The sequence below is a fragment of the Syngnathoides biaculeatus genome, chromosome 3 (genome assembly GCF_019802595.1).
Source record: "Syngnathoides biaculeatus isolate LvHL_M chromosome 3, ASM1980259v1, whole genome shotgun sequence".
NCBI classification, from domain to species: domain Eukaryota; kingdom Metazoa; phylum Chordata; class Actinopteri; order Syngnathiformes; family Syngnathidae; genus Syngnathoides; species Syngnathoides biaculeatus.
The window spans coordinates 34,066,784-34,093,247 of NC_084642.1; the positions used below are offsets into that span (position 1 = coordinate 34,066,784).

Consider the following 26,464-nt stretch of genomic DNA (forward strand, 5'->3'; position numbering starts at 1 on the left):
TTTACCCACAGCATAGTCTTTCAAGTCAAACAGACAAAGGCATATAACATAATGTTTTCTCAAAAATGTTTCAAACAAGCTCTGGACAATTTGGCATGTCTGAGGTTTTCTATTTATGTAGTTTAATTCATCTTAACCTACTTTTACTCTCTCCTACAGGTATTAGAAAAGGACTTGCAACGTCATAGACTGGAACTTCATGTGAATGATCTTAAACAACACATCAAGCAAATGCTCAAAATCACTGCACTTCAGGATCAAGAGAACAAACGCATGCGAAAGTATGTTGGTATGATTTGTAAAGTTGTGCATTCCTGTGTATTTGCTCACTAATACATCTAATTGCAATAATCTATTTATTGAATTCTAGAATGGTGAACCTGTTGTTGCCAGCTTATGGTCGATGTTACTCTGCGATGCATGACGCTGGCCGTCTTACAGCCCAAGATGAGTTGGAAAACCATGAGCTTCAGCAAATTGTGCTGAGAGAGAGGGAGGTGTCCTGGGCAGACCATGCAGAAGTGGACCCAGGTGTACAAGGTTCAGCTACTAAGGAAATGACACAAGAGGCCAAGGAATCGAGGAACTTCAAGTACTGTGGTGACTTGGCACCTGTCCTGTCTTTCTCACAACTGCTTTACCACCAGAGTGGTCCTTGTAGTAAGTCTCCATGTTGTTATTTTGTTCACCTTTCATGCTTTTATTTTTGCACTTAGTCATCATCTTAGAGTTTTCTTAATTTTAGGGATGTCGCCATCCAATAATGTGATCAAAAATCGACATCGAATCGACAATCCACAAGATTTTCAGCTTCTTGAGGTTGAATGTAAAAGGTTTTAATTGGCACAAATTGACAAAATAATAGAAGTACAAAGATCTTACCAAATAGAGCAGTAATATCATTTTCTATGACACACTGTAACTTTTCAGTGTTTTTAGTCGTGGTGTAATATGTGACTGAAAGTGACACACGGACTGTATGTGGATGGATGACACACACAAAGACAGTCTCTGTAGTTTACATTTAAGCACACACTAAAAATATTACACACGTGATCGTTTTAGAAATTGACATCTTAATTCCAAGTCTGTTGAAAATCTTATTGACAGGCTAGCTACACTTAGTATTAGACCACAGGTGGAATTTATTTTTGAACAAATATTGGTAGACAATCTCGAGTGAGACGTATGGAAAGGGAAAACAACAATACTCACACAGATATATTCTTCCTAATCTGAAAAAAAAAAAATATTGTAATGTTATTCTACCTTTTGTTGGGAGTATTTTTTTTGTTTTGTTTTTAAGATGCAAACGTACCTTCATGCATGCATCACACAACACTACCCTAAGAGGCCAAGGCAGGAACAGCACTTAGTCATTTTCCACCTTGACAGTTTTTTTCCTGTTTTAGGTCAGTTTGCATTAGCAAAATTACTCATATTTGTCAAAACATGCGGATTTTTAGTCCTACTTATTATTGTTTTACCAGGTAGGAATTTGTTTTGGGGTTGTTTTTCAAATGTTAAAAGTTGAGTTGTGGTTGTGTGTGTTTAAATGTGCCCGGTTACAGGTACACTCTGTCGGATCTTGAGACATAAATTAAGAATCTGCATTGCTTGACTGATGTTAAGCCAAAAAAAAATTGGCTTCCGTGAGATGCCACAACTGTGTAAAAGGACACATGCTTTTTTTTTTTTTTCCCTTAGTTTGACTGTGACATATCAGACTGAATTTTTCCTGTTTTAGGTCAGTTACAGTCCCAAAATTATTACTATATCATTTCTATTTTCACCCTTCGGGTGTCAGTATTTTTTCGCACAACTGTATAGATAATTATCAAACATGAACTTGTGAATTGCATTTGACCCTGTGGCATCCTTCCCAAAAAGGCATTTAAAGGGTCGTCAGTTATTAAGATAGCTTAATTTGTCGCTCGTTTTCATGTCACTCATAACAAACAAAGGTACATGAAAAGTTTTCTTCAAAGGCTACCAAAGCTGACGGCTCTCGCCCTCTCCCTACAAACCTCCCGCCTTACACATATGTGTAATACTGTATAGGCAAAGCCCAGATTTTTGATTGTAGTAGTTATGATGTATCCATGTTTATTTGTGGCTATAATTCTAAATTGCTATCAGTTGGTATAGTTTCATTTTACTAATAATTTCCCATATAGTGTAAATACTTTTATGTGGTGGTGTTATATTTTATGCAATTATTTTTAAATCAGTGTCGAGCATAAGGTTATGGTTTTCCCAGGGAAAGAGGGTCAGGAAAAGCACACATCAATAGTGTGGGTTTTTTTTTTAACAGGTGCAAAGAAGCGGACAAAGAGAGTATTGGATGAAAATGCCCCCTCTCCAAAAAGTAAGTTTTCTTTTTAAGTTTTATTTTGTATTTGTTAGCTAGCTGCACATGCACACAGATGACAGGAGTTACACATCTAAATGAATTGTAAAATAATAGACAGAATTCAATAAACATTGGCATACCAACACGTTACATTGAAATACATATTGAACTAATTCATTATATTGAAATACTTATTATAATAGTGATTATTGGAATATTTACATCTTTCGAGACATCGAATCAATTAATTGTCTTCATTGATATTGTTTGGGTCCTCCATTCTCGTTGAGGAACATGCAACTCAAACCTTTGTGAAATTTTACACTTCAGAGTATGCTATAATATTTACTTCATCGAATCTACATTTCAACACATTGTGGCTCAAAGTCGCTTAATCAACATTCTGCAAGGACGATGAGATTTCTTGAATGTAAAAAATTCTGAAAGAAATCTGGTGTTTTTACTAGCCATTGTGTTTCCATTCAAATTATAAAGGACTTTAACCTGATACAGTATCTGTTTTGAAAGTTTATTATTGAAACCTGGACAGCTTGATCCAGTGTAGTTCATCATCCTGCCAATTCTTCATTTTAGCTTCTTTACTCATTTCTTTTCTGCAAACAATCCCATCTTTCTACATTAGGTATTTCAGAAACACATTTAAGACTTGGATAACATTAAATGTGATAACAATTCTGCTCTGTTTTAGTTTCCCTCTATGGTCAAAGCAACATTAATTTTATCATTCATAACATTCAGACTTCAAAAGGGGATACCAGTGAATTAACATTAATATGTACAACCTTTCTATAACTGTTAATCACTCCTGTTTCCATTATTGAGAACATGCAGTGACTGTTTCATCTCTCAAATTCAGTCATAACTCTTTGCATCCCTCTCAATTATTCATCGACTGACTCACACTTGAATCTTTCAAAATCCATCCTATATATCATTATTCCACTGTTGCAATGCTTACAATATTTACATTATACGTATGACAATGCAAATTGTTCATGGTGTCATCTAAACATTCCTTCCTAACTGGTGGCTTCAGCTTGTTGAAGACCATTCAGCTTTTGACAGTCCCCTCTTTCTTCAGCCCTTATTGTAGACTCCGCAGCATAACATGACAAATAGTTCCTCCCTACAATTTGCTAAGCCAATCAAATGTGGTCAGATGTAGAGAGGGATGGAAGATAGATGGTAGAGAAGGGGAATTGATCCTTTGCCTGACTGGATATTAATAGAAGCATATGCAAAATGTTCTGTGTGTGTGTGTGTGTGTGTGTGTGTGTGTGTGTGTGTGTGTGTGTGTGTGTGTGTGTGTGTGTGTGTGTGGTGTGTGTGTGTGTGTGTGTGTGTGTGTGTTGTGTGTGTGTGTGTATTGGTATTTTAAAGGTGGGTCACAGAAGATTGAAGCATGTATACACCAGTTCCTTTTTAACGTAAAGATCGACAAACTTTATTTATTGCCTTTGTTTATCTGTTGTATCTGGAAGCTCTCAATTCCTTTCTTTTCCTTTTATTTTTTTCCTCTTCCTAAATGTTTACTTTTTGTTACGCCAAGTCCCAGTCTGATTCTGCCCTCTGTACTGCCTTTCCTTTCTACCCACAAATCTTTTCTTTCCCTCAGTGTCTCACTTTGAACACTCTCAATCCCTCTTGAGCTTCATTCATGAAAATGCAGATCCACAGCAGGGCAGGAAAAAACGTCAGCAGACGTAAATTCCCCAGCTCCACCAACCAGAAAAGGTGCACTATAAAAAACAGGCAGCAGCAACCAGGCGACCCTAATTCAGTGCTCCCTCTCCCAGAAATAGCAACTCATGCATGTATTAATCCCCTACAAGCCAAAAATATGTGATTGAAGGAACTCTACTCCCCTCTATTTCAAGGAATAACTCCACTGCCAGAGAAATTTACTTTTTATTTGTTATATAATCACCTGACTCAGAAAACCTTCTGATGATGATATATTATAAACATTACATTAAAATATAAAACTTGATGTTTTGGTCATGTGTATTTTACAATTCCACTCTGTCTTTGTTGTTCTGCTAGTGTTTTTCTCCCAAGATGTATATATTTTCACACTCAAAACGGCCCTCTGAGGGAAAATATAACCACAATGTGGCCGATGACAAAAATGAGTTTGACGCCCCTGAGCTATAGCTTCTTCTGGCTTTTATGTAGATGTCGGGGTGCTACAATTGCCTTCTAAATCAAACAACTCACTATTTGATTTATGAATGCATAACATTCATGGAAGTGGAGAGTTGTTGACTTTGTGTAATGTTTAATATTAACAGTCATACAGATATGTTTTTAAAAATGTTTGCCACTGTGATTAAAGTATATTCAATCCTATATATAACTCTGCATATACTCTATCATGAGGAAGCAGAGTGGGTTCTCTGAGGCGGCCTCTTCTATCTCTGTGGTTGAGGTAACTGAAGTGGTTAAAAAGCTCCTTGGTGGCAGGGCCCTGGCGGTGGATGAGATTTGCCTAGAGTTCATAAAGGCTCTGGTTATTGTGGGGCTGTCCTGGTTGCCACGCCTCTGCAACATTGCGTGGATATTGAGAACAGTGCCTTTGGATGGCAGACTGGGGTGATGGTCCCCTTTTTAAGACCGAAGGTTGTGTTCCAACTAGAGGGGGATTACACTCCTCAGCCTCTATGAAGGGGTGTCTGGGGAGGAGGGTCTGTCAGGAAGTCGAATCTCGGATATAGGAGGAGGAATGTGGTTTTCATCCTGGCCGTGGAAAAGTCAACCAGCTCTAGGCCCTCTCCAGGATCCTCAAAGGTCCATGGGAATTCGCCCAACCAGTCTACATGTGTTTTGTGGACTTGGAGAAGATGTTCGACCGTGTCCCTCAAGGAGTCCTGTGGAGGGTTCTTCAGGAGTATGGTTTAGCAAACCCCCTGATACGGCTGTTCAGTACCTGTAGCACATGTGTCAGAGTTTGGTCCACATTGCCGGCAGTAAGTAGGACTCATTTCCGGTGACAGTTGGACTCCGCCGAGGCTGCCCTTTTGTCACCAATTTTCTTCATAACTTTTTTGGACAGAATTTCTCTGCACAGACGTAGAGGGGTTCCGCTTAGATGGCCTCAGCATTACATCTCTACTCTTTGGAGATGATGTGGTTCGTCTGCAGTTATTCGGATTTTGTATCAGTCTGTTGTGGTAAAGAGGGAACTAAGTCGAAAGGCAAAGCTCTCAATTTACCTGTCGATCAATGTTCCTACCCTCACCTATAGTCAGGTGCTGTAGGCAGTGACCAAAATAACAAGATCTTGAATACAAGCGGCTGAAATTAGTTTCCTCCGCAGGGTGTCCAGGCTCTCCCTTAGAGATAGAGTTAGAAGCTCGGTCATCCGGGAGGGGCTCAGTGTTGAGCCGCTGCCCCTAAGAGGAACCAGATGAGGTGGCTGGGGCATCTGATTCGGATGCCTCCCGGACGCCTTCCTTGTCAGGTGTTCTGGGAACGTGCCACCAGAAAGTGACCCAGGACACGCTGGACAGACTGTCTCTTGGCAACATCCCCAAAATTTACTGCCCTAAAGTATGTGAAAATCTTGTGGGTATCCCTGCTAAAGCTAACCCTGCCCCCCGACCCGGAAAAGCGGTAGAATATTGATGGGGTACTCTATCATAAAAGTATATTCAAGCGTCTTCCCTTTTGATGTGTAATGGATGCGCTCCATAAACAAAAGTAAAAAATGTGACTTGCTTAAGACTGTAACTGGGAAATTAGTCAGACTAAACAGACATTTTGGCACACTTTTTTTTCTCATGTTATCGATTTTTTTTTTTTTTTTTTTTTTTTTTTTTTGAGTTGTCACATTGGTTTTCATACGTATTATATTCCCATGTTAGCGTATAGTGACCAGAGACAATTCATATGTCTTGATTTCATATTAATGCTGCCGCGACAGCACAAAATGATACACATTTTTCTGTACCTTTCCTGATCACATGTCATGTAGTACTTTATCTGAAATTTTATTTTTTTTTTTCATTAAATGACTGTTGAATTCCAAATTGTACGAGTAAAGATGTTCTTGTTTTAACAAGCAAACAAAATTGCATTTTCAAATATTTGTAATGAAATATAAAAATGAATATGTTCAGTCATTCCTTCTCATTACCTATGGTTTGCTTGGGTTTTTAGGCAGTAAAAGTCATCCAAACCTGGAGCAAGACATACTTCCCCCAAAAAACACAAGAAATCGCTCACTATTCCTGCCAGCACAAAACCCAAAGACTTTCTCCAAGGACTTTCAGGATGGTATCATTCCTCTCCAATACACACCAGAACCTGCTAAAAAAGATGTTCAGTTGGGTTTAACCACTGGCATGGATTTCAACATGACCTTTGACATTCAACATAAAGAAGATGGAGTAAATAGAAGCAGTGACGCCCCTCCTCAGACAGCTCCAATTCACTTAATCAATCTTTTCAAAGCCAATGAAGTCAATCAGATTCCTAGCAAACGGTGAGAAACATGTTTTCTTCAAAATGTGTTCTGTAAATTCAGTAAAAGGTACAAAGACTGAATATTAAAGAAACCGTTATGGACAATGTATGCTCATTGAAATGAAAAGGATTGCATAAACAAAATAGTGTGGTAATCAAATATAAATATCAGACAAATATAATCCAAGTGAACTTGAAATTTTGTTTTTCAATGCTTTCATTTATTAAGGGGAAAAAAAAAACTTACCTTGCCCTGTGTGGAAAAACTAATGGCTCCCTCAACTTAACTGGTTGGGCCATCCTCAGCAGCAACAACTGAAATCAAGCATTTTCTACAACTGGCAATGAGTCTCTTACATCTCTGGGGATATTTTGGCCCCCGTCTTCCTTCCAGAATTACTTGAATTCAGCAAGAAATCACCCACTTGTTTTTTTTTTTTTTTTTTTTTTTAAAGCAATTCATAAGTGGACCTGGTGGCGTCCTTTGGGTTGTTTCTGCAGAAACCAAATGTGCCTCAACTTGAAGTCAAAAACTGATAGCCTAAACCTAACCCTAACATTGTTCTTCAGGATTATCTACTGATCAGAATTCACAGTACCATCAACCACAGTAAGTTGTTTAGGTCCTGAAGGAACAAAGACTATCACACCACCAACATATTTGTTGGTATGTTGTTTTTCTGAATTGCTGTGCTATATATACAGTAGGTGTAACACTACCATACATGCAATTTTTGCCTACTTTCTTGTTGTTTTGTAAAAAATGGCCTTAACTGAGGCACAGGGGATCTTTACATGTTGTTCAGGGTTCCTTTGTGGCCTCCTGGATAAGTCATTGCTGTTCTCTTGGGATAATCCTTTTCTTTCCCACTTTTGGGAAGCTACACTCCTGTTCCATGTTTTCTCTTACGTGAGGATAATGTCTCTCTGTATGTGTTGCTAGAAACCTAAAGGTTTTGAATATGGTGTTGTAACTCTTTCCAGAGTGTTACATGTCAATTACTTTGTTTCTCGACTATTCTGGAATTTCTTGGGATTGTGTTGTTTTGTTGCATCTTTTTTAGATATTTCGTCTGACTATATTTTGTCAGGACAGATTTTATTGATTTGATTTCTTGATTTAGTAAGTCTGGAGGTCATCAGGCATGGTTGTGATCAGTAAAAATTAACCAAAAGTTGTGATTAGCCACGATTTATGATTCTAAAAAGGGGACACTTTTTCCACACATGACCAGGAAACTTGGAAGTTTTATTTCCTTAATATATGAAATCAGAATTTAAAGAGTATTTTAAGTTCACCTGGATTATAATTTTCTAATATTTCCCATATTTTCTTTAATTTTCTCAAAAATTGTCGATGTGCCTTTTAATCTTTTGCGCTTTGTGTGCATTGAGTTCCAAAATCTCCAAAAAAATGTTGTCCAACTTTGGTAAGTGCATTGGATGGTTTAGGGTCTGAACATTTTCCGCTGACACAGGGACGTAACACATACAGTGTACACATAAATCAGACAACATGACTTAATACGTACAGTACCTACGCTTACCTGTGTCATGCCTCCGGTAGGTATACTGCTATGTTGCAAAACAACATTTGTCTAAAAACCCCAAAAATGGCATCAGTGAAGAGACATGCTTGCGAGCCACATTTCAAACTACAGGCTACTGCAAAAAAATTCAACATCAATGACTATATGGTTCAGAAGTGACTGTATCAAGAAAATGAACTGTGCCAAGTTAAGATGACAAAACAGAGTTTCCACGGGAACAAAGCAAGGTGGCCAATGCTTGGAAGACCAACTTGCACTATAGATTATTGAACAAACAACAGCCGGGAGAAACGTCTTTACACTCACCATTTCAGTGAAGACAAGAACAATAGGGCAAGATATGATCAAAAACTTTCATTTTAAGAAAAGGTGTCATCTCTCCATCTGTGCAAAAACTACCATGATCCAGCAACTGCCAACGGATCACACAGAAAATGTTGATTCGAAAATGAGAGTACAGTAATGCCTCCTTTTGCAAGGTTAATGGGGACCAGAACCCCCACCCCATTGCACCCCCCACACACACAGCCCCCCGCGAAATGTTAAAAACCGTGAAGTACGATGACCCCCAAAAGACACACACCTTGGAAATTTAAATATATGTGTATCTGGCTAACAGAATGATTAAAATATGTAAACGGTATTTATACTTTATATATTTGAGACTAAGATTACAACAGTGCACGTATTTACTTAAATCTTTAATTATAAAACCTTTGTTAATCTTTCCTGCAGCAGTCGCCTTACTGTGGTCGGGAAACGCAGGGTAAGACGCCTTTTGGTGGTGGAAACAATAATTGTACGACGCACCAGTTTACTGCTCCAAAGGCCTTATGAGATCCTTTATGCTTCGTGTCCTCTCTTAAACACTACTCCACCCAGGTCACCCTCGCTAAACTTGTAACCTGTACAAACTAGCAATTGTGTTTCTATCCCTTTTCACTCTCACTGCTACACATGCCTCTGCAGTCCCGTCACACACGCTCTCTCTCTCTCTCTCTCTCTCTCTCTCTCTCTCTCTCTCTCTCTCTCTCTCTCTCTCTCTCTCTCTCTCTCTCTCTCCTCTCTCTCTCTCTCTCTCTCTGTGTGTGTGTCTCTCACGCGCGAAGAAACTTTCACAATTACAATAAGATTTCACTAATCTGTAACATTGAGGGGGGATTTTTTTTTTTTTTTAAGGACTGATTTTTTTGGTTTTTGTGTGTGTATGGCGATGGAAGATTTGGTGTGATCTTGTCAAGCCATATTTGGGGCAGATCTATTTTTAACATGGCCTTAAAAAGTCTGTTTTTTAGCAACGAATTTGGTAAAGATTAGGAGTAACCCATCACGCCACAGGATTATACTGTACATAGAATCCTTTATCCCAAGTGGTATCCCTTCCGACAGACGTCTACAAAAAAAGCTGTCTAGGAACATGTCTCTTGACTACTCCTTTAACCTGAGACACACCTCTCACTGTTCAGGGAGGTGGAGCAAAATAATAACAGTTCAAAATCAAATATTCTGTCCAGCAGAATAGGACACAATAGGAAGATGAATAGAACGGTCGCATATAGTGAACTCATGGTTGACTGATGTATTGAATTCTCTGGGAAAGGCACTATAGACTTAACTCAACTTTAACATGTTTGCACAGACCTCGAGTCTCCTTCCAAGAAATGAGATGCACCAATCCAACGTACATGGGGATGACGTCTGCTGCGCAAGGAAAGCGTAAACTCAATCGGTAATTGGTTTTCAATCATTGCTTTTTGTTTGTTGTTCCATATTGCATTGTCTAACAAGATAAATGTTTTACTTAGCAGCCAAATAGGAAACACCCAAAGGGTAACAAACTGAATGAACAGATTTAATTAATCCATCACCGAAGTATGATTTATTTTATACCCCAATTCAAATGTCTTTAAAGTTAAGTTTACACACACATTTTCTTAACATGTTGACAACACTTGAATATCTCATGTCAAGATCAGCTATTCCTATTCAATCACTAGGACTTTATTAAAAATAAAAGCTACAAAACAGTGATGAAAGTCCTCCGGATTTTCCTGGAATTCCGGATTTTTAAATTTTCATGAAAATTGCTCCGGAAAATTGAGGAAAATTTGCCTAAAATTAATCCTGATATTAGTTGACAACATTGAACCAACATGTGTTTGAGTTCGTTGTTTTGCTTTCACGAGCGTAGCCATGTTGAGGGACTATCACTAGTAACAATAACGCCCCTCCCCTCGCATTCTCTCAAGACGTCGCTTATTTTGGGTGGTCTTGACATTAATTTACGTGTTTATTTCCTAAACGTTGTTAACTAAACGAGCATTCTCCAAAAGAACTGGTATTCACCCGGAAACAGGAAATGCAAGTTAACCATACCGAGCATGTACGAAAGCGAATGTTCAGAACTGCTTCACGTAATGCGAGCGCATTTACGTCGAAAGTCATCAACATCATGAGCCATGTCAAAGGAAATTCAGTTACACCAGGCAGGGGTTCTCTTTGCGTCCATCGCGAGGCAGTGTGTGTTAAAAAAAAAAAAAAAACGATCATCCACCTCGTCGCTTGATTCAGGTGTGGTCAATACATCGAGCGCGTGCACATCAAGGCACGTTCTAGCAAGCCGGCCTCCTATTTACGGCAGTCCCGTGATGCATACTCCCCCCAACAATACATCAGGATTGCCGACAGGAATACAGGAATGTTTGTTCCAATGTGTCGCGAGCTTGTTGCCACGAACGCCAATTATGTTGAACTAAACTTTCAGCATTTTCAAAACATTCCGAGTATAAACCGTGTTTATTCCTTGACAGGCCAGTGCATTTAAATTTTCTTCAGATAAAGTTTGTCAGATTTATTGATGAAAATTTTTAAATACCGTTTTATATCATGTTCTACTAATATCAGTTGAGTTTGAAATTTTAGTTTTATATTTTAGTTATGTATTAATTTATTGAATTTTTAATTCACAGTTATGTTGTATTAATCCAGTAAGTTATTTTAAGACCATCCCTAATCACACCAGCAACTTTATCTGCAAGCATGACTGACCACACCTGTACATTTTTCAAATGTGAGTGACTGTGTAAGTAAGTAAGTAAGTTTCTTTCAGCTTGTCCTGTTTGGGGTCGCGACAACATGTCATCTCAGATGAAACGCTCATATTTGTTTGGCACAGTTTTTATATTCTTTCCCGGTAATAATTTTACCCAATCTGATAAAATGGGTGAATGTTGACAAAAGGAGTTGGGCCAAGAATATTCAAAGATTTGTACAGCATTTTGCATGCAAAAGAAAGTGAGACTCTCAATATCAAAATTTTAGCAACTCGCGTTAGCCTAAATTCGACAGCCAAAGACAATGTGTTATTACATGACTGGAGAATGCTCCAAATGACATGAAGGGGAAGAAAAAAATGTGAAACTGTGGTTTCCAGTTCAAACCTTGAATGCCGTCAAAGTTCACACCTCTTAAACTGAATCAAAAGCAATACTTTTATTACAATAGCATTTTGACTTTATGTAAAGACACTGGTAACCCAGAATCTTCTTCTTCTTTTCCTTTCGACTTATCCCATTCGGGGTCGCCGCAGCATGTCATCTAGATATGTCAAAATATTAAAGGGAACTGATTATACTATTAGTATTAATAGATCTATATCTAATATAGTGAGCAATGTGGTCGAGTATATCAGTACAATGCGACACAACAAGTTTGAGACTTAAACGTTAATAGTAATTACTACAGATCAACTTCTTTAACTTGTTTTGCTGTACTGTGTAGAAATTCGAGGATATATTTTCATGTATATTCTATATCTATACTATAATATGTACAATGTGGGGAAAATGATAATTTTAGATGTCTTTTTACTGATTATTTGTCTTCAGATAAGCTGTCATATTTTAAGCATATTTTAATGACAATTCTGATTTTGTGCTCTCCAGTGATAGGGGGATGGGGGGCAAAAAAATCTGGGCTTGGCCCTTGGGGAACTTCTGCCCAATTTTTTTTTTGGTCAGGACTTGGAAATTTTACTTTCATTTTTTGTCTGAATTTTGTTCACAGATATCGCCAGAATGCACCACAGCCATCCATTTTTTTCAAAAATTTCCTGGTGGAGGGCATGCCCCCGGACCCCCCAAGTGCTTGCATTTGTATTTTCAGGAATTTTCACCAAAGTCCACTTTCATCTCTATACAAAAAGATGAATATTCACATTACACACAGTTTTCAACGGAGTGTCACAAACAGTTGAAGAATCCTACAGTATTATAATCATAGTTTATCTTTATCCTTTTAGGAATTTATATTTTTCCCCAAAGTCCCACACATTTAAGGAACAGTTTTGTTTTTATGGAGAAATTCTGAAATTAATAGTTGATAAAGTTCTGCTTTTTTTTGTTTTTGTTTTAGTTTTTGTTTTTTCACAATGTTTCTCTTTTTGTTCTCTCAGGGAAAGAAATGAGAATATGTCTGCACCCAAACGTGTTAAGAAAGCCCTTTGTGTTCCTACCAGATGGACAACGGTACCTAAATTTTCTGGTAAGTATCATTTTGGAAAGGCACGCATTCATTCCAGTGTGACCTGACATGGGCTTTACCTGGGCACGTCACCCAAGTAAATTGACAGCTACCCAAGAAGATGAAACTAAACTTGTTTTTGCTCTTTGATTTTTAAATAACTGGCCTACTTGGCCAGCCACTGCTTGTTACAGACAAACTTCTTGTTCACATTAATATACTTTGCAAATATCATCTCAGGTTACTGTCAATCTACACATCATGAAATGATGGTGTACCATGGTCATAGTGTACGTCTTCAAACAAATGGCGCAACCAAATAAATCAGCGAAGTTCGTAAACCTTTCTTTGATTCTACGACAGTGGTACCTTGAGATACGAGTTTAATTCGTCCCATGACTCACCTCGTATCTGAAGTTGCTTTTATGCCAAATTGAAATTAATTTAAATTCCATTGATCCATTCCAGCCCCCAGAATGCCACCCGATTTTTAATATATTCCAAATCTTTAAATAAGTGTATCATTAAATAACAAATATTGTATTGTATAAAATCAGAAATGAAATGGAAAGAAAGGAACTGCTTTTATAAAGTGTACTTACCTTGGAAATTAGATGACTTTTGCTAACAAGATACTGGTGGAGGAGGAGGGTGGAGATGGAAGATGGAGGATGTTTGTGGAAGAGGTGGTTTCTCACTCACTTTTGCTGAATCTCTTCTTTACACACTATCTGAACTTAATTGTAACAACTTTTTTCTTTCACTTTTGCCAAGCTGAAGTTGAATCATTTCACTTAGCACTTAGCTTAATGTTACTTGACACTTAATGAACTTCAATGCTACTGTAATTTTTTTTTCAGTTTTGCTTAATTATGTTCAATTATTTTCTCTTGCACAACTTTGGCCTTTTTTGCAACTCATTCTTTTGTGTCAACAGATGGTAATTTTTAAAATACCTGTCCAAGCAGGTCTGTTTCTGACTCTTGTTACCTGTTTCTGATATGTGTAAGGCACGTGTCATTACATACAGTAGCACCAAAGCACGACAAGTTTCAATATTTTCTTGATGTTTCTTCACCACAAAGTCCGAAACTTTCTCCCGCATTGTCAACACTTCCTTTAGCTCGGTGGTAGCGATAACATACTTCTCTGTCCCATTGTCAAATCTGTTGCATCCTTTAATTCCTCCATCGTCACGCCTCCTCAGCTGCGTAACTTCAAAATAATTTTCCCGCCCTTGGCTGGCATTATCGACTTGATGGATTTGTTCTTCTTGAGAATCATACATTTTGAAATACAGTAGCTGTAATTATGAGTGTACCCCTTTAAGAGTGGAGAGGGGGCCGGCGTAAAGCAGACTAGGCGGGTGAGTGTGTGGCGGAGCAGCAGCTAGTTCAGTGTGTGCTGCCAAAGGGTTGAATAAAAGGGGACTAAAACCCAGTGGTGACTCAGTTTCTTCATTGCTCTTTACAGAGGGCATTCCAATATGGTTGACGTAAAACAGTCATAACTCTTTGTCAGTTCGCTCACTCGAGCACTCTTTTCGTGTTTTTCGATTATTTCACATCCATCGACATCATCCACTTCTTCCTCTCACCGCTTTCCTTAACAGTTGCTTTCCTGGCCCTCATTGTAGAAAATTCACTTGTACTAAATACAAAATAACAAAATGTGAGCACAGTTGCACAGAAATGCTACCGACGCGAGGTGCACAAATGGAAAGACCGGGTGAAGCTCGAAAAGCTGAGCGGAACCTGTACTTTTCAGCATTTTAACGATTGCAGCGCCATCTACCGTCGTACATCAAATCTTGGCTTTCGAGACAAAGCAAAAAATTGTCCTGGCAGCGGGTCATATCTCGAAAAACTCGTATGTCAAGGTACCACTGTACAGTATTTTGAATGTATATATGAATGTCTTGTAAAAAAACACCATGGCCCCATCCTGAAGAATCCCGCCCAAGTAAATTATCAACCCAGGGCAAAACACTGGATTCAACGTTTCTTGTTTTAGCCAATATTCATAAGCTTAAATGTGTTCAAAGTGAAGTCTTATAATGAAATACATTTTTTTCCGTCATTACCAGGTTCAGAAAAGGGCGGACCTCAAAGAGTTGCGGGGAGCAATTCTGAAGGAAATGTGAAACACTTAAACCATTCAAATCAAAGTCGGAGCTTTTCAAACAAGTGACAAAATGGACATGAAACCTTCGTTTGTGTCATTTCCATGTTCCAAACATTTTACGGTTTCATTTTCACCTCCATGACAAGTCTTTATTTTTATTTGAACTTTAATAAATGAAAGATTGTAAAACATCTCACTTGTAAATCCTTGTTCATTGCATGGGAGATAATGAAACGAAACTATTTTTCCACTGACTTGTGTAATTGTTAGCTAATTCTACTATATGTCACAAGCTGTTACAGTACAAGGTAGAGTGAATTGCTCAAAAGGTACCGTAATTGACGGCCTACAGAGCACACCTGGTTATAAGCCTCACCCAGTATATTTATGAAGGAAATACCATTTGGTACATACATAAGCCGCACCTGTATAAAAGGCGCAAGTGCCCACATTGAAACCCACATTGAAACACGAGATATTTACTAAGAAAGACTGTACACAGAAAGTTTTCAGAGTTTTAATACCTTAGCTTAGCTTTAAATGGCAACAACATGGTAGCACGAACAGGGCTGATTTTAAAAAAAAAAAATGTAAATACCAGTTTAAAAAAAAAAACAGCCGAGGCAGCTACACAGTAGCACAGAACTAACAGGGCCGATTTAAAAAAAAAAAAAAAAAAAAAAAAAAAAAAACACCAAAATCACTGAGAAGCAGCAGCAACACGCTAGCACGGCATTAACAGGGCCGGTTAAAAAAAAATATATATAACGTACCAGTAAAAGTCACTTCCTTGGCACTTATATTCCACCAGTCTCACTCTTACCTTTTCAGCTCGAGTGCCCTCCTTGCGGCCGTTAGAAAAAATGGACAAATTAGCATTTTTGTGCAACTGTGCTGACATTGTTATTTTGTATTTAGTACAAGTGAATTTTCAACAATGAGGCCCAGGAACGCAACTGTTAATGTAACATCTCCGAATAGGCCACAGATGCATTATTTGCCTTGTCGCTAGTGGAAAAGTACAGAGAAGGTCAGAAGGAACTACATTGTCTCTTTGTGGATCTAGAAAAAGCCTATGACAGAGTACCAAGAGAGGAACTGTGGTACTGCATGCATACAGTGGTGAGGCCGGCCATGATGTACGGATTAGAGACGGTGGCACTGAAGAAACAACAGGAAGCAGAACTGGAGGTGGCAGAAATGAAGATGTTGAGGTTCTTGCTCGGAGTGAGCAGGTTGGATAGGATTAGAAATGAGCTCATTCGAGGGACAGCCAAAGTTGGATGTTTTGGAGACAAGCTTCGAGAGAGCAGACTTCGATGGTTTGGACATGTTCGGAGGTGAGAGAGTGAGTATATTGGTGGTAGGGTGCTGAGGATGGAGCTGCCAGGCAAAAGGGCGAGAGGAAGACCAAAGAGAAGGTTTATGGATGTGGTGAGGGAAGACATGAGGGGAGTTGGGGGTAGAGAGGAAGATGCAGGAGATAGGCTAAGATGGCAAAAGATGACACGCTGTGGCGACCCCTAACGGGACAAGCCGAAAGGAAAAGAAGAAGAAGACCAAATAGGCCACGGGGTTGAAAGCGTGTGAAAAAGTCACGACTTATAGGCCAGAAATGACGGTAGTTCATAATGCCGAACACTTCTGCTGTCCTCTTATGGCATAATATTGGTCTTAAAGGTTTTAAACCCAAAGTTATTGTTTTGGTTTTAAGACGTCTTGAAAATCCACTAATATCTAATGGAGTACATCTTAACATGTAGCAACATTGCTACACAACATCTAAGGAAGGAATGTTATTTGTACAGTTTTTTAACAAATTGGTCAGCAATAAATTTACTGTTCAAATTGCTTCATTCATGTTTTTCTTTGTATATCTTATTGTTAGGGGAGCTAAAGCAGGAAAACTTAAGGCAGTGATAAATTGAATGATAAATTCAGCTGCAAATGTGCACCGTGAATTCTCAGTTTTCTCCATGTACTCTGGTTTCTTCCAGCATTCCAGAAACATGCATGCTGGGTTAATTGAAGACTCGCTCATATGTTTGAATTTGATTCTTGATCGATTTGATTTGATTTGATTGATTGACTATACCTGCAATTTTACCACGTAGAGTAGGTAGTACTGTTGACATTGATGGTCTGTAATCGGGACAGTCAAATTTACAGCATTGAAGACCGTTTTACAGCTGACAAGCTCCAAATCTACAGCCATTTATATTTTTCCAGTGGAATCTTTTTATCCATTTAAATTAATTATACGCTATAATAAGTTTGCAGTAACGGCGGCATGGTGAGCAACGTCAAATTGTTGGCCTCACAGTTCTGAGGACCGGGGTTCAAATCCTGCCCCCACCTGTGTAGAGTTTGCATGTTTTCCCTGTGCTTTTGTGGGTTTTTCTTCGGGCACTCCAATTTCCTCCCACATCCCAAAAACTTGCATTCCTTGGACGCTTTACATTAGCCCTAGGTGTGATTGTGAGTGCGACTGTCTCCATGTGCCCAGTGATTGGCTGGCAACCATGTCAGGGTGTACCCTGCCTCCTGCCCGATAATAGCTCGGATAGGTTCCAGCATTCCCACGGCCCTTGTGAGGATGAATGGCTTAGAAAATGGATGGATGGAAGTTTGTAGTACATCGGTCTCACAGAGGTACATAGTACAGAGGGAGGACGGGGATGAAAGGAAGACGAGACAGACGTTGTAAAGAAGCTTGATAAGGTTGACAGGCTCAACAGACTGGAATTAAGTGTTGGAAATGAATACCTTTATCAATATATGAGTGATTAACGCATCTGGGAAGGCATACTCCTCCTTGTGTCATCAGGATATGAATTACTGGTCAGATCTGGACTGAGCGTGTGCTCGGTCGATCATGTCAATGAAAAGAAGCATGCACAGCTGCTAAAGACAAAGCACTCAAATTTCAGATTACCAGGTATTTTGCTTTCATATTTCACTGAATTTGATATGTACTTACAGTGAAGAAAATAAGTATTTAAACACTCTGCTGTATTGCCAGTTCTCCCGCTTAGAAGTCATGGAGGGGTTTGAAATTTTCATCGTAGGTGCATGTCCACTGAGAGAGAGATCATCTAAAAAGAAAAATCCAGAAATCACAATGTATGATTTAATTTGTGTGATACAGCTGCAAATAAGTATTTGAACACCTGTCTATCAGCTAGAATTATGACCCTCAAAGACCTGTTAGTCCGCCTTTAAAAGTCCAACCCATACAATCAGTAAGACTCACACTTGTAACATGGCTAAGACCAAAGAGCTGTCCAAAGACACCAGAGACAAAATTGTACAACTCCACACAGCTGGAAAGCGCTTTGGAGAAATTGCCAAGCAGCTTGGTGAAAAAAAGTCCACTGTTGGAGCACTCATTAGAAAATGGAAGAAGCTACACATGACGGTCAATCTCAATCGGAGTAGAGCCCCATGGAAGATACCACCTCATGGGGTCTCAATGATCCTTAGAAAGGTGAGGAATCAGCCCAGGACTATACGACAGGATTTGGTGGTCAATGACCTGAAAAGAGCTGGGACCACCGTTTTCCAAGATGACTGTTGGTAATACACTAAGACGTCATGGTTTGAAATCATGCATGGCATGGAAGGTTCCCCTGCTTAAACCAGCACATGTCAAGGCCCATCATAAGTTTGCCAATGACCATTTGGATGATGCAGAGGAGTCATGGGAGAAGTTTTTGTGGTCAGATGAGACCAAAATTGAAGTTTTTGCTGATAATTCCACTAACTATGTTTGGAGGAAGATGAATTATGAGTTCCATCCCAAGAAGACCATCCCTACTGCGAAGCATGGGGCTGGTAACATCATACTTTGGGGGTATTTTTCTACACAACTGAACTGTATTAAGGAGAGGATGACCGCGGCCATGTATTGTGAGATTTTGGGGAACAACCTCTTTTCCCTAGTCGGAGTATTGAAGATGGGTCGTGGCTGGGTCTTTCAACATGACAATGACTCAAAGCACACAGCTAGGAAAACCAAGGAGTGGCTCCGTAAGAAGCATACCAAGGTTCTGGTGTGGCCTAGCCAGTCTCCAGACCTAAACCCAATTGAAAATCTTTGGAGGGAGCTGAAACTCCATGTTTCTCATCGACAGCCTAGAACCTGTCTGATCTAGAGAAGATCTGTGTGGGGGAATGGGCTAAAATCTCTCCTGCAGTGTGTCCAACCTGGTGAACAACTCCAGGAAACGTTTGACCTCTTTAATAGCAAACAAAGGCTCCTGTTCCAAATATTAAGATTGGTTTTCTCAGGTGTTCAAATCCCTATTTGCTGCTGTATCACACAAAGAAATTGTTAAAAATCATACATTGTGATTTATGGATTTTTCTTTTTAGATTATCTCTCTCACAGTGGACATGGACCTACGATGAAAATTTCAGACCCCTCCATGATTTCTAAGTGGGAGAAGTTGCAATATAGCAGGGTGTTCAAATACTTATTTTCTTCACTGTATCTTTAACAGCTTAGCATCGGATGAATAAACTGGTTATGTACAGTACTGTGCAATATCTGACTTCCTGCCATAGAAAACACAATTTGTGGGCAACAATTTACAGACTTAATTTTGGCTTTGGAATAGGTTAATTATTTTGTATGTTTGATTCACACAACATCATTGGACCTAATTAGGACTATTGATGTAAAACAAACGTTTTTATTTTCTTTGTTATTCAATTTTAACAAATGGATGTAAAAAAAATGGGCAGCACGGTGGTGCAGCTGGAAAGCGTTGGCCTCACAATCCCAGCCCTCCCTGTGTGGAGTTTGGATGTTCTCCCCGTGCCTGCATGGGTTTTCTCTCTCTCTCTCTCTCTCTCTCTCTCTCTCTCTCTCTCTCTCTCTCTCTCTCTCTCTCTCTCTCTCTCTTTCTCTCTCTTTCTCTCTCTCTCTCTCTCTCTCTCTCTCACAGTGGACATGCACCTACGATGGAAATTATAGACCCCTCCATGATTTCTAAGTGGGTGAACTTGCAATATAGCAGGGTGTTCAAATACTTATTTTCTTCACTGTACATAGTTACCATTAGTTAGTTCATTAATATTATGCAGTTTTCGTGTGTTCGTATGTATGTATACAGTTTGACCTTGGACATATTCTCAGATCTTGCTGTTTTTTCCCCCAGTCATGTACCTTATATTTACAACAAGTTGCACTTAAAACTTGAATTTTCTGCTAAATAGACGGCACACCAAGTTCCAAAATCTGTAAACAATGTTGCGTGACTACTCCAATGAAGTACAACCTAACACATGTACATCACATTGTCAGCATACATGAAAGCTACCATATGATGGTGCTCACGAGAAGTGAGGAACACTTACAATTTTACATTTGTAAGCAGAAGAAGCTTACATTGCCCCACACACTGACAGTCAAGGTAAGTGATTAGTCATGTTCACACTCAATGTGTCATCGAAGCTAAAATTATCACACATCTAAAATTATCCCAACACGCCAAACAGAATAGCACAACTAGCAAATAATAAAACAATGACTTGAGGAAATGTATGACACAAAACATGCACTTTAAATGTTATTTACATCCTTAACAAGGCCCTAAAGCATGGTGGGAGTATTCCAAAAGAAAAGTTGAGGAATGCTTCTAAAACGCTGGGAATATTCCACAGGTTATGCCAAGAATAGACCAGAGGATTTTAGCCACAATATTGGCCTAATTTGCTATCGCAGCTGATTTCCCAGATCGGGCCGAACATATTTTGTCAGGAACCCCAAAATTTGTAGTATAACATAAGCCAGGACCAACGATTTCGCCATATGCATGACTGACACATATGGCTGTGCTGTTCCTATGAGCCACTTGAGGTACATACGGCACAAATTGTTGCTGCGTGCAGAATCCCGCAGAGATCATCTCTTGTAATTGATCCGATTTAGTCACATGCTGTTTTGACACACTCAACTTTCCCCATGGTTCCACATACCGTCACCACCTTTTTGATAAATTTTTCAGTATAATTAAACGTATTATCTCGTCATCTAGCTCCATTTGTTCGAGCAGACACTGTTACATGGTCACCATTTTCTTGCTTTTTTCCTTGTTCTGGATAGGAAAGTAACAACGTCCACCGAAAATGGCATAAAAAATGAAGAGGAAACGCCACTCTTTGGCGTCCGAGCCAACACCACCCGTAGCGACACCCTTCACTTGGATAACTGGAGCACATTTTCAAAACGGTGGACGTGGGTTGCTCTCAAGTATATGAAGACAAACTGCATGCTGGATAGCTACAGTGACGTCACCGCCCGTGCGATTGTAAAGAAGCCAATATTACTGGGCACTGTGACAATCGCATTCTTTCATATTTCCATTGTCAACATTTATTTTTACTATTATTATTTATTTCATACATACAAATCAATGGTTACCAAATTTTTAGACCATGATTTAACAGAACACCAGCATGTTGATCTACAAACATTAGTGCTTCCCCTAGCCTGCTAGGCTGCATAGCCTTTTGTTCCCTGCATTCATGCAGTATCTTATTAAAAGTTTGTGAACATTCATCAAGCAATCCTGGAAGGGACATCAAGAACACTCAGAAAGGTGTTGGCTTCTCTGAGGTCAAACTCAACAGAGATGGACTGACATGAAGTAAAAAAAATATGCTGTGGTTTGATGAGTTCATATTTCAAATTATTTTGGGAAATCATGGATGGATGCAGGGTTCTTCCAGCCCAAAGAGTAAACAGACCATCTGGATTATTATCACCACAAAGTTTGAAAGCCAACTTATGCCTTGTTACGTGTGGGGTATTATTGCCCATGGCACAGGTAACGTGCACTTCTGTAAATCCACCGTTCATATTGAGAGGTGCAAACAGGTTTGGCACAACAATGGGTGCCATCCAGGCTACGTCTTTTTCTCAGAGGTCCAAACTTAGTCCAACGAGACAATGCCAAGCCACATTCTGCGTGGTACAACAGGGTGTCTTTGTGTTTTTAAAAAAAAAGTGGACTGGCCTGTCAGCAGTTTAGACTAACTAAAATTGTGCATAAAGAAAGAATTGTAAAGAACTGCACCTACAAAGTTTCAACAATTAGTTTTCTCGGTTCCCAAACACTTATTGTTGGTAAAAGGAAAGGTGATGTACAATGCTATTGTTGCATTCCATTCAAAGTCTGAAGTCGTATTTTCCAAATTCCTAGATGTACATTTCAAATGGATCGCCCTCTGTCTGATTTCCCACCTAGAAAGTGGGAAATTGCTCATTCCCTGTAAGTAAGTACACACTCCTGTAAAAAATCAATTATCACTTTTGAATATTTTTGTCACATTAAATGGGCTGTACACATAGTATTATTTGAGGTGTATAAATAGTATTATTGCTGGAGTAAAAAAAATACCTTTTCCATGTAAAACTACACGCAAGTGCCAGTTTAGCCTGTCTCAACAATGACTAACATTAATACGGTGGCTTTGTGCTTGATGTGTTAATTTACAGTGGCTGAACAATGTATTTAACACGCAACCGTTTTTCTCACTAAATATACATCCAAAGGTGCTATTGACCTGAAAATTTCACCAGATGTTGGGAACAGCCCAAATCATCTCTGCATGTAAAGTTGAACGAATAAATTAGAAATTAAGTTTTGTGTAAAAAGAAAAAGGAAATATATGTTGAACACAAGAAGAAAGGTGCAACAAAAAAGACATGAAAAACCAAGATAACGCCTAAAATCTCAATAATCAAATGGTAATGTCACTTGTCACTGCAAATGAATATCAGATGGTTAAGTCTTAATTGATAGTTTATGAAAAGATCTCATTGCCGAAGTGTGACTCAAGACATCCATAATGGGAAAGAGCAGAGAGCAGAATGTACTCCGCCGCAATGGCCTTTGTGCACGCTCACCATGCAATAACCAATTGCTATGGGGGAAAATACATGTTCAAGCTTGTTTAAAGTTTCTTGAACAATTGGAAGAGACAGTTAAATATGGGGAGAACATAGTTTGTTCGGATGTGAGCAAAATTGAAGTTTGGATGCTGTAATGCACATCACGTTTTGAGGAGAAATGGCACTGCCCATCACCCTAAAAACAGCATAACAGCAGTGAAGTTCAGAGGTGGGAACAGGATGGTGTAGCGCTGCTTTTCAGGAAATGGCACAGGTAATCTTCAAATCATTGAAGGAAGGATGAATGGGCAAATATACCAAGACATCCTTGACAAAGATCTGCTGCCATCTATGAGAAGGATGAACATGAAACAGGGGGGCATTTCAGCAGGATAACAGTCCAAAACATATTGCCAATGAAACTAACTTGGTTTTAAATAATAATGATAATAAAGCTGCTGGAATGGCCCTACCAATCAACTGACTTGAATCCAATCAAAAATCTATGGAAAGAACTGAAATTCAAGGTTCATAAAAGAAGCCCACGGAACCTCCAAGACTACCTGTGTGGAGGAATCGACCAAACTCACACCAGAGCAATGCATGAGACTACTTTTTCCATACAGAAGGTGCCTGGACGCTGTCTTTGCAAACAAGGCTTTTGCACAAAGTATGAAATAAATACCAGCTGGCATGTTGAATACTTTATTTCCTGTGTCTGTCATTGCACATTGTTACACAGCACTTATTTTCAGTTTTTTTTTTCTACTTCCTTTGTATGTATGGATTACGTGACTTCTTCCCTGGTCAAATTTTCATCCCTGGAAATATATTTAATGACAAAAGTGGTGGTCACTTATTTCAGTCTGTTTTTGCAACCTCTATATGTGGAGAATGCTTAAAAGAAAAGTACCTTGTAGCAATGAATGACCTCTGAACTAGAGATGAACAGTCTGAATTTTGTTTTAACTGATTATCACTGAGAGTTTCATATCCCTAGTGGTCAAAAGATAGCATTTTATTGTAAAATATTTTTGATGCAAAAAAAAAATCATGAGGGAAATAGCTGTAATGTAAAGTTTTTAACAGCGTGGGTTTATCCACTTTTAGATCCACTTTTTCCTGGCCCTGTTCTATAGCGCACACGATGTGGCTGCGAACTACATCAATGTTACATTTATTCAAGTACTATTTTTTTGGTAAAATGTACTTGTCAGAGTACTTTTAATGTTGTATACTTTTTATTTCTACTCAAATTTATGCTAATAAGTGCTTTTACTTTGTGACAATAATTTAAGTGGCACTTGCAACTTTCATCAATTGTTTATTTTTCAATTATTTCATGCACGACATACAACTTTGACATAAGCTCTGGCTTGTATTTTGTTTCGTCCGTGAATGTTTCGTTCAGTAGAACAAATCTTTTTACTGAACAAACTGAACAGAATCAGTTCATGAGATGATTAGTTCTTAGTTAAACGGAAAGTCCTGACGCCCTCACAGGGATAGCTTACACTAGCAGCCGTTTCTTCAAGCTAATTGCTCACGTTGAGTTGAACAAGCATGTTTAAGATAAATATACATTTATATATATGTACATATACAAATCATCACCTCTGTCACTAATGTGATTCTAGTTTTTTATTTCAATAAAAATTAAACTTATTGCCCATCTCAAGAGACTAACAGACGCTTTACGACATAAACCAGCAGATGTCAAGGCGCGTTTTAAGCCTTGGGTCCCTCAACGTGAGACGTGTCCTGTTCACTGGGTGGCTTTCAGGTGGGACTCTGGGCCCGATCCCGTTCCAATTAATTGGGTAGGGTCCTCAGTATACATGGGGAAGGCAGAGCAATTACAGGACGTTTCTATCTGTCTTTGTGCATGTAAAACCGCCAAGGCACACACCCCTGGGACTTTCATTAAGTGTAGGGCCATTCACTTGTTGCGACAAATGACCTCGGAATATGCAAATTGTTTGTGTTTCCCCTCACTTGTACTTTTTTTCTAGAGACTTGTATAATTTTCTTAGTTAATCCTAAAACATTTCAGTTGTACAGCCAAATTCACGACCCTGTCCTGTCCTGCATGCCGGTTCTCCTGTCCCTGTCCTGTCCTTCCCTCACAGGTTGTAGCGTTACAGCCCAAGGCAATATCTAATGTTTCTTTGTTGATGATGTGATTTTTTTTTTTCTTATTCACTTTATAACTAGCAATTTGTCTTTTTTTTTCCCCCTCAAGTGACCTTGTTCTGTTCGACTCCACTCTCAATAAACACAACTTATGATGTTTAAAAAATAATCATAAAATCACAGCAGATGTCTAGAAATTTGAATGTGACACAAAACTATTCTGGCAGAAAAGTGATACAGATCCTCCATTCAGTTTGACCTGACAGCCATACAGGACAGAAAAAAAAATTGTGCATCTGACCTTTAAATTGAAAGTCTCGTTTTTAATGTTTTTATTTTTTATTCATAGTCTAATCTCATTTCACTTCAAATTAAGAACATTTTATTGATTTTTAAGTCCACAACTCCTTTGCATCAGAACAAAAACATTTTATTTTCTATATAAGTCTTCCTTTTGTCCTTTGAGCTTCAAATGCCTCTCCATGTAAAGAGATTATTGCTAGTGACAAAAGTATTCCTTGATCAATGTTATTCTAAATGAATATTTTGAGTCTTTTTAATGCCAAGAAGGATCTTTTCACAGACACAAGCGCAGTGAGTTCAAGGTGGAGTCACTTTACCACGTCCGGTACAGACTGGATTATATCCTTTGTGGGCAAAAAACTACCATAGACATTATTGGCTTTACAGTATCTTTATAGGGAATCCTTTTTTTTTTTTTTTTTTTAATTTTTATATCCATCAATTCAAACACAGGTCGTTATTTCAAATGGACTGCAGAATATCCACAAATATGACTGGTTGGTAATTTGGTGTAAATATACTGTCATTTCTGATGCCATGGAGGATGACAGAAATTGGAGACCACTTAATGTTGAGAAACTGAAATTCAGAGAGTTTGAAAATGAACTTTGAACAAACAACAAAATCCAAGTTTAAGGATTTCAAAAATGATTAATAGATTAACAAAATAGCTGTTAATTAATTGGATAATTGATTAGTTGTTGATTGTTTCACCTCTAAAATCAATGTCTACATAGATTTACATGTGGGGTGCAAATGAATGCTTTGTGCATCACTCATATTTTGATATATATTTGAAACCCCATCTCCTAGATCTATGGATCTATAGAGTGTGGGACCAATCTGGTCTTTCTGGAGTGGAGTGAACTTGTCACTTTCAATTCAGTCGTGCAACTTTCAGCAGCTGCACATTCGGTGTGATCTTTATTTTTAGCACTGTGGATCAACGCATACAGTACATCAGCTCTGTAGTGTGCAAGCACTGACACTCGCACTCATTCACAAGAATCTCTTCATTGCTTGTGTGTGTGAACATGCACACACACACACACACACAGTGAAGCAGGTCTTGGCTAAAGTTTATTAACTTTCTCT

General features: G+C 38.7%; 1 protein-coding gene across 1 annotated transcript in view; it reads left to right on the forward strand.

Annotated features, from left to right (window-relative positions):
- Positions 1-23,570, forward strand: part of kif18a (kinesin family member 18A) — an 88,590-nt gene extending 65,020 nt beyond the window's left edge. Inside the window, exons 12-18 of the mRNA XM_061815511.1 lie at positions 160-281; positions 371-660; positions 2,315-2,368; positions 6,533-6,857; positions 10,028-10,117; positions 12,842-12,930; positions 21,143-23,570. Of these exons, the coding sequence (XP_061671495.1) occupies positions 160-281; positions 371-660; positions 2,315-2,368; positions 6,533-6,857; positions 10,028-10,117; positions 12,842-12,930; positions 21,143-21,150 (978 nt within the window). The 3' untranslated portion in view covers positions 21,151-23,570. The remainder of the gene's footprint in view (positions 1-159; positions 282-370; positions 661-2,314; positions 2,369-6,532; positions 6,858-10,027; positions 10,118-12,841; positions 12,931-21,142) is intronic.
- The last annotated feature ends 2,894 nt before the right edge of the window (positions 23,571-26,464 follow it).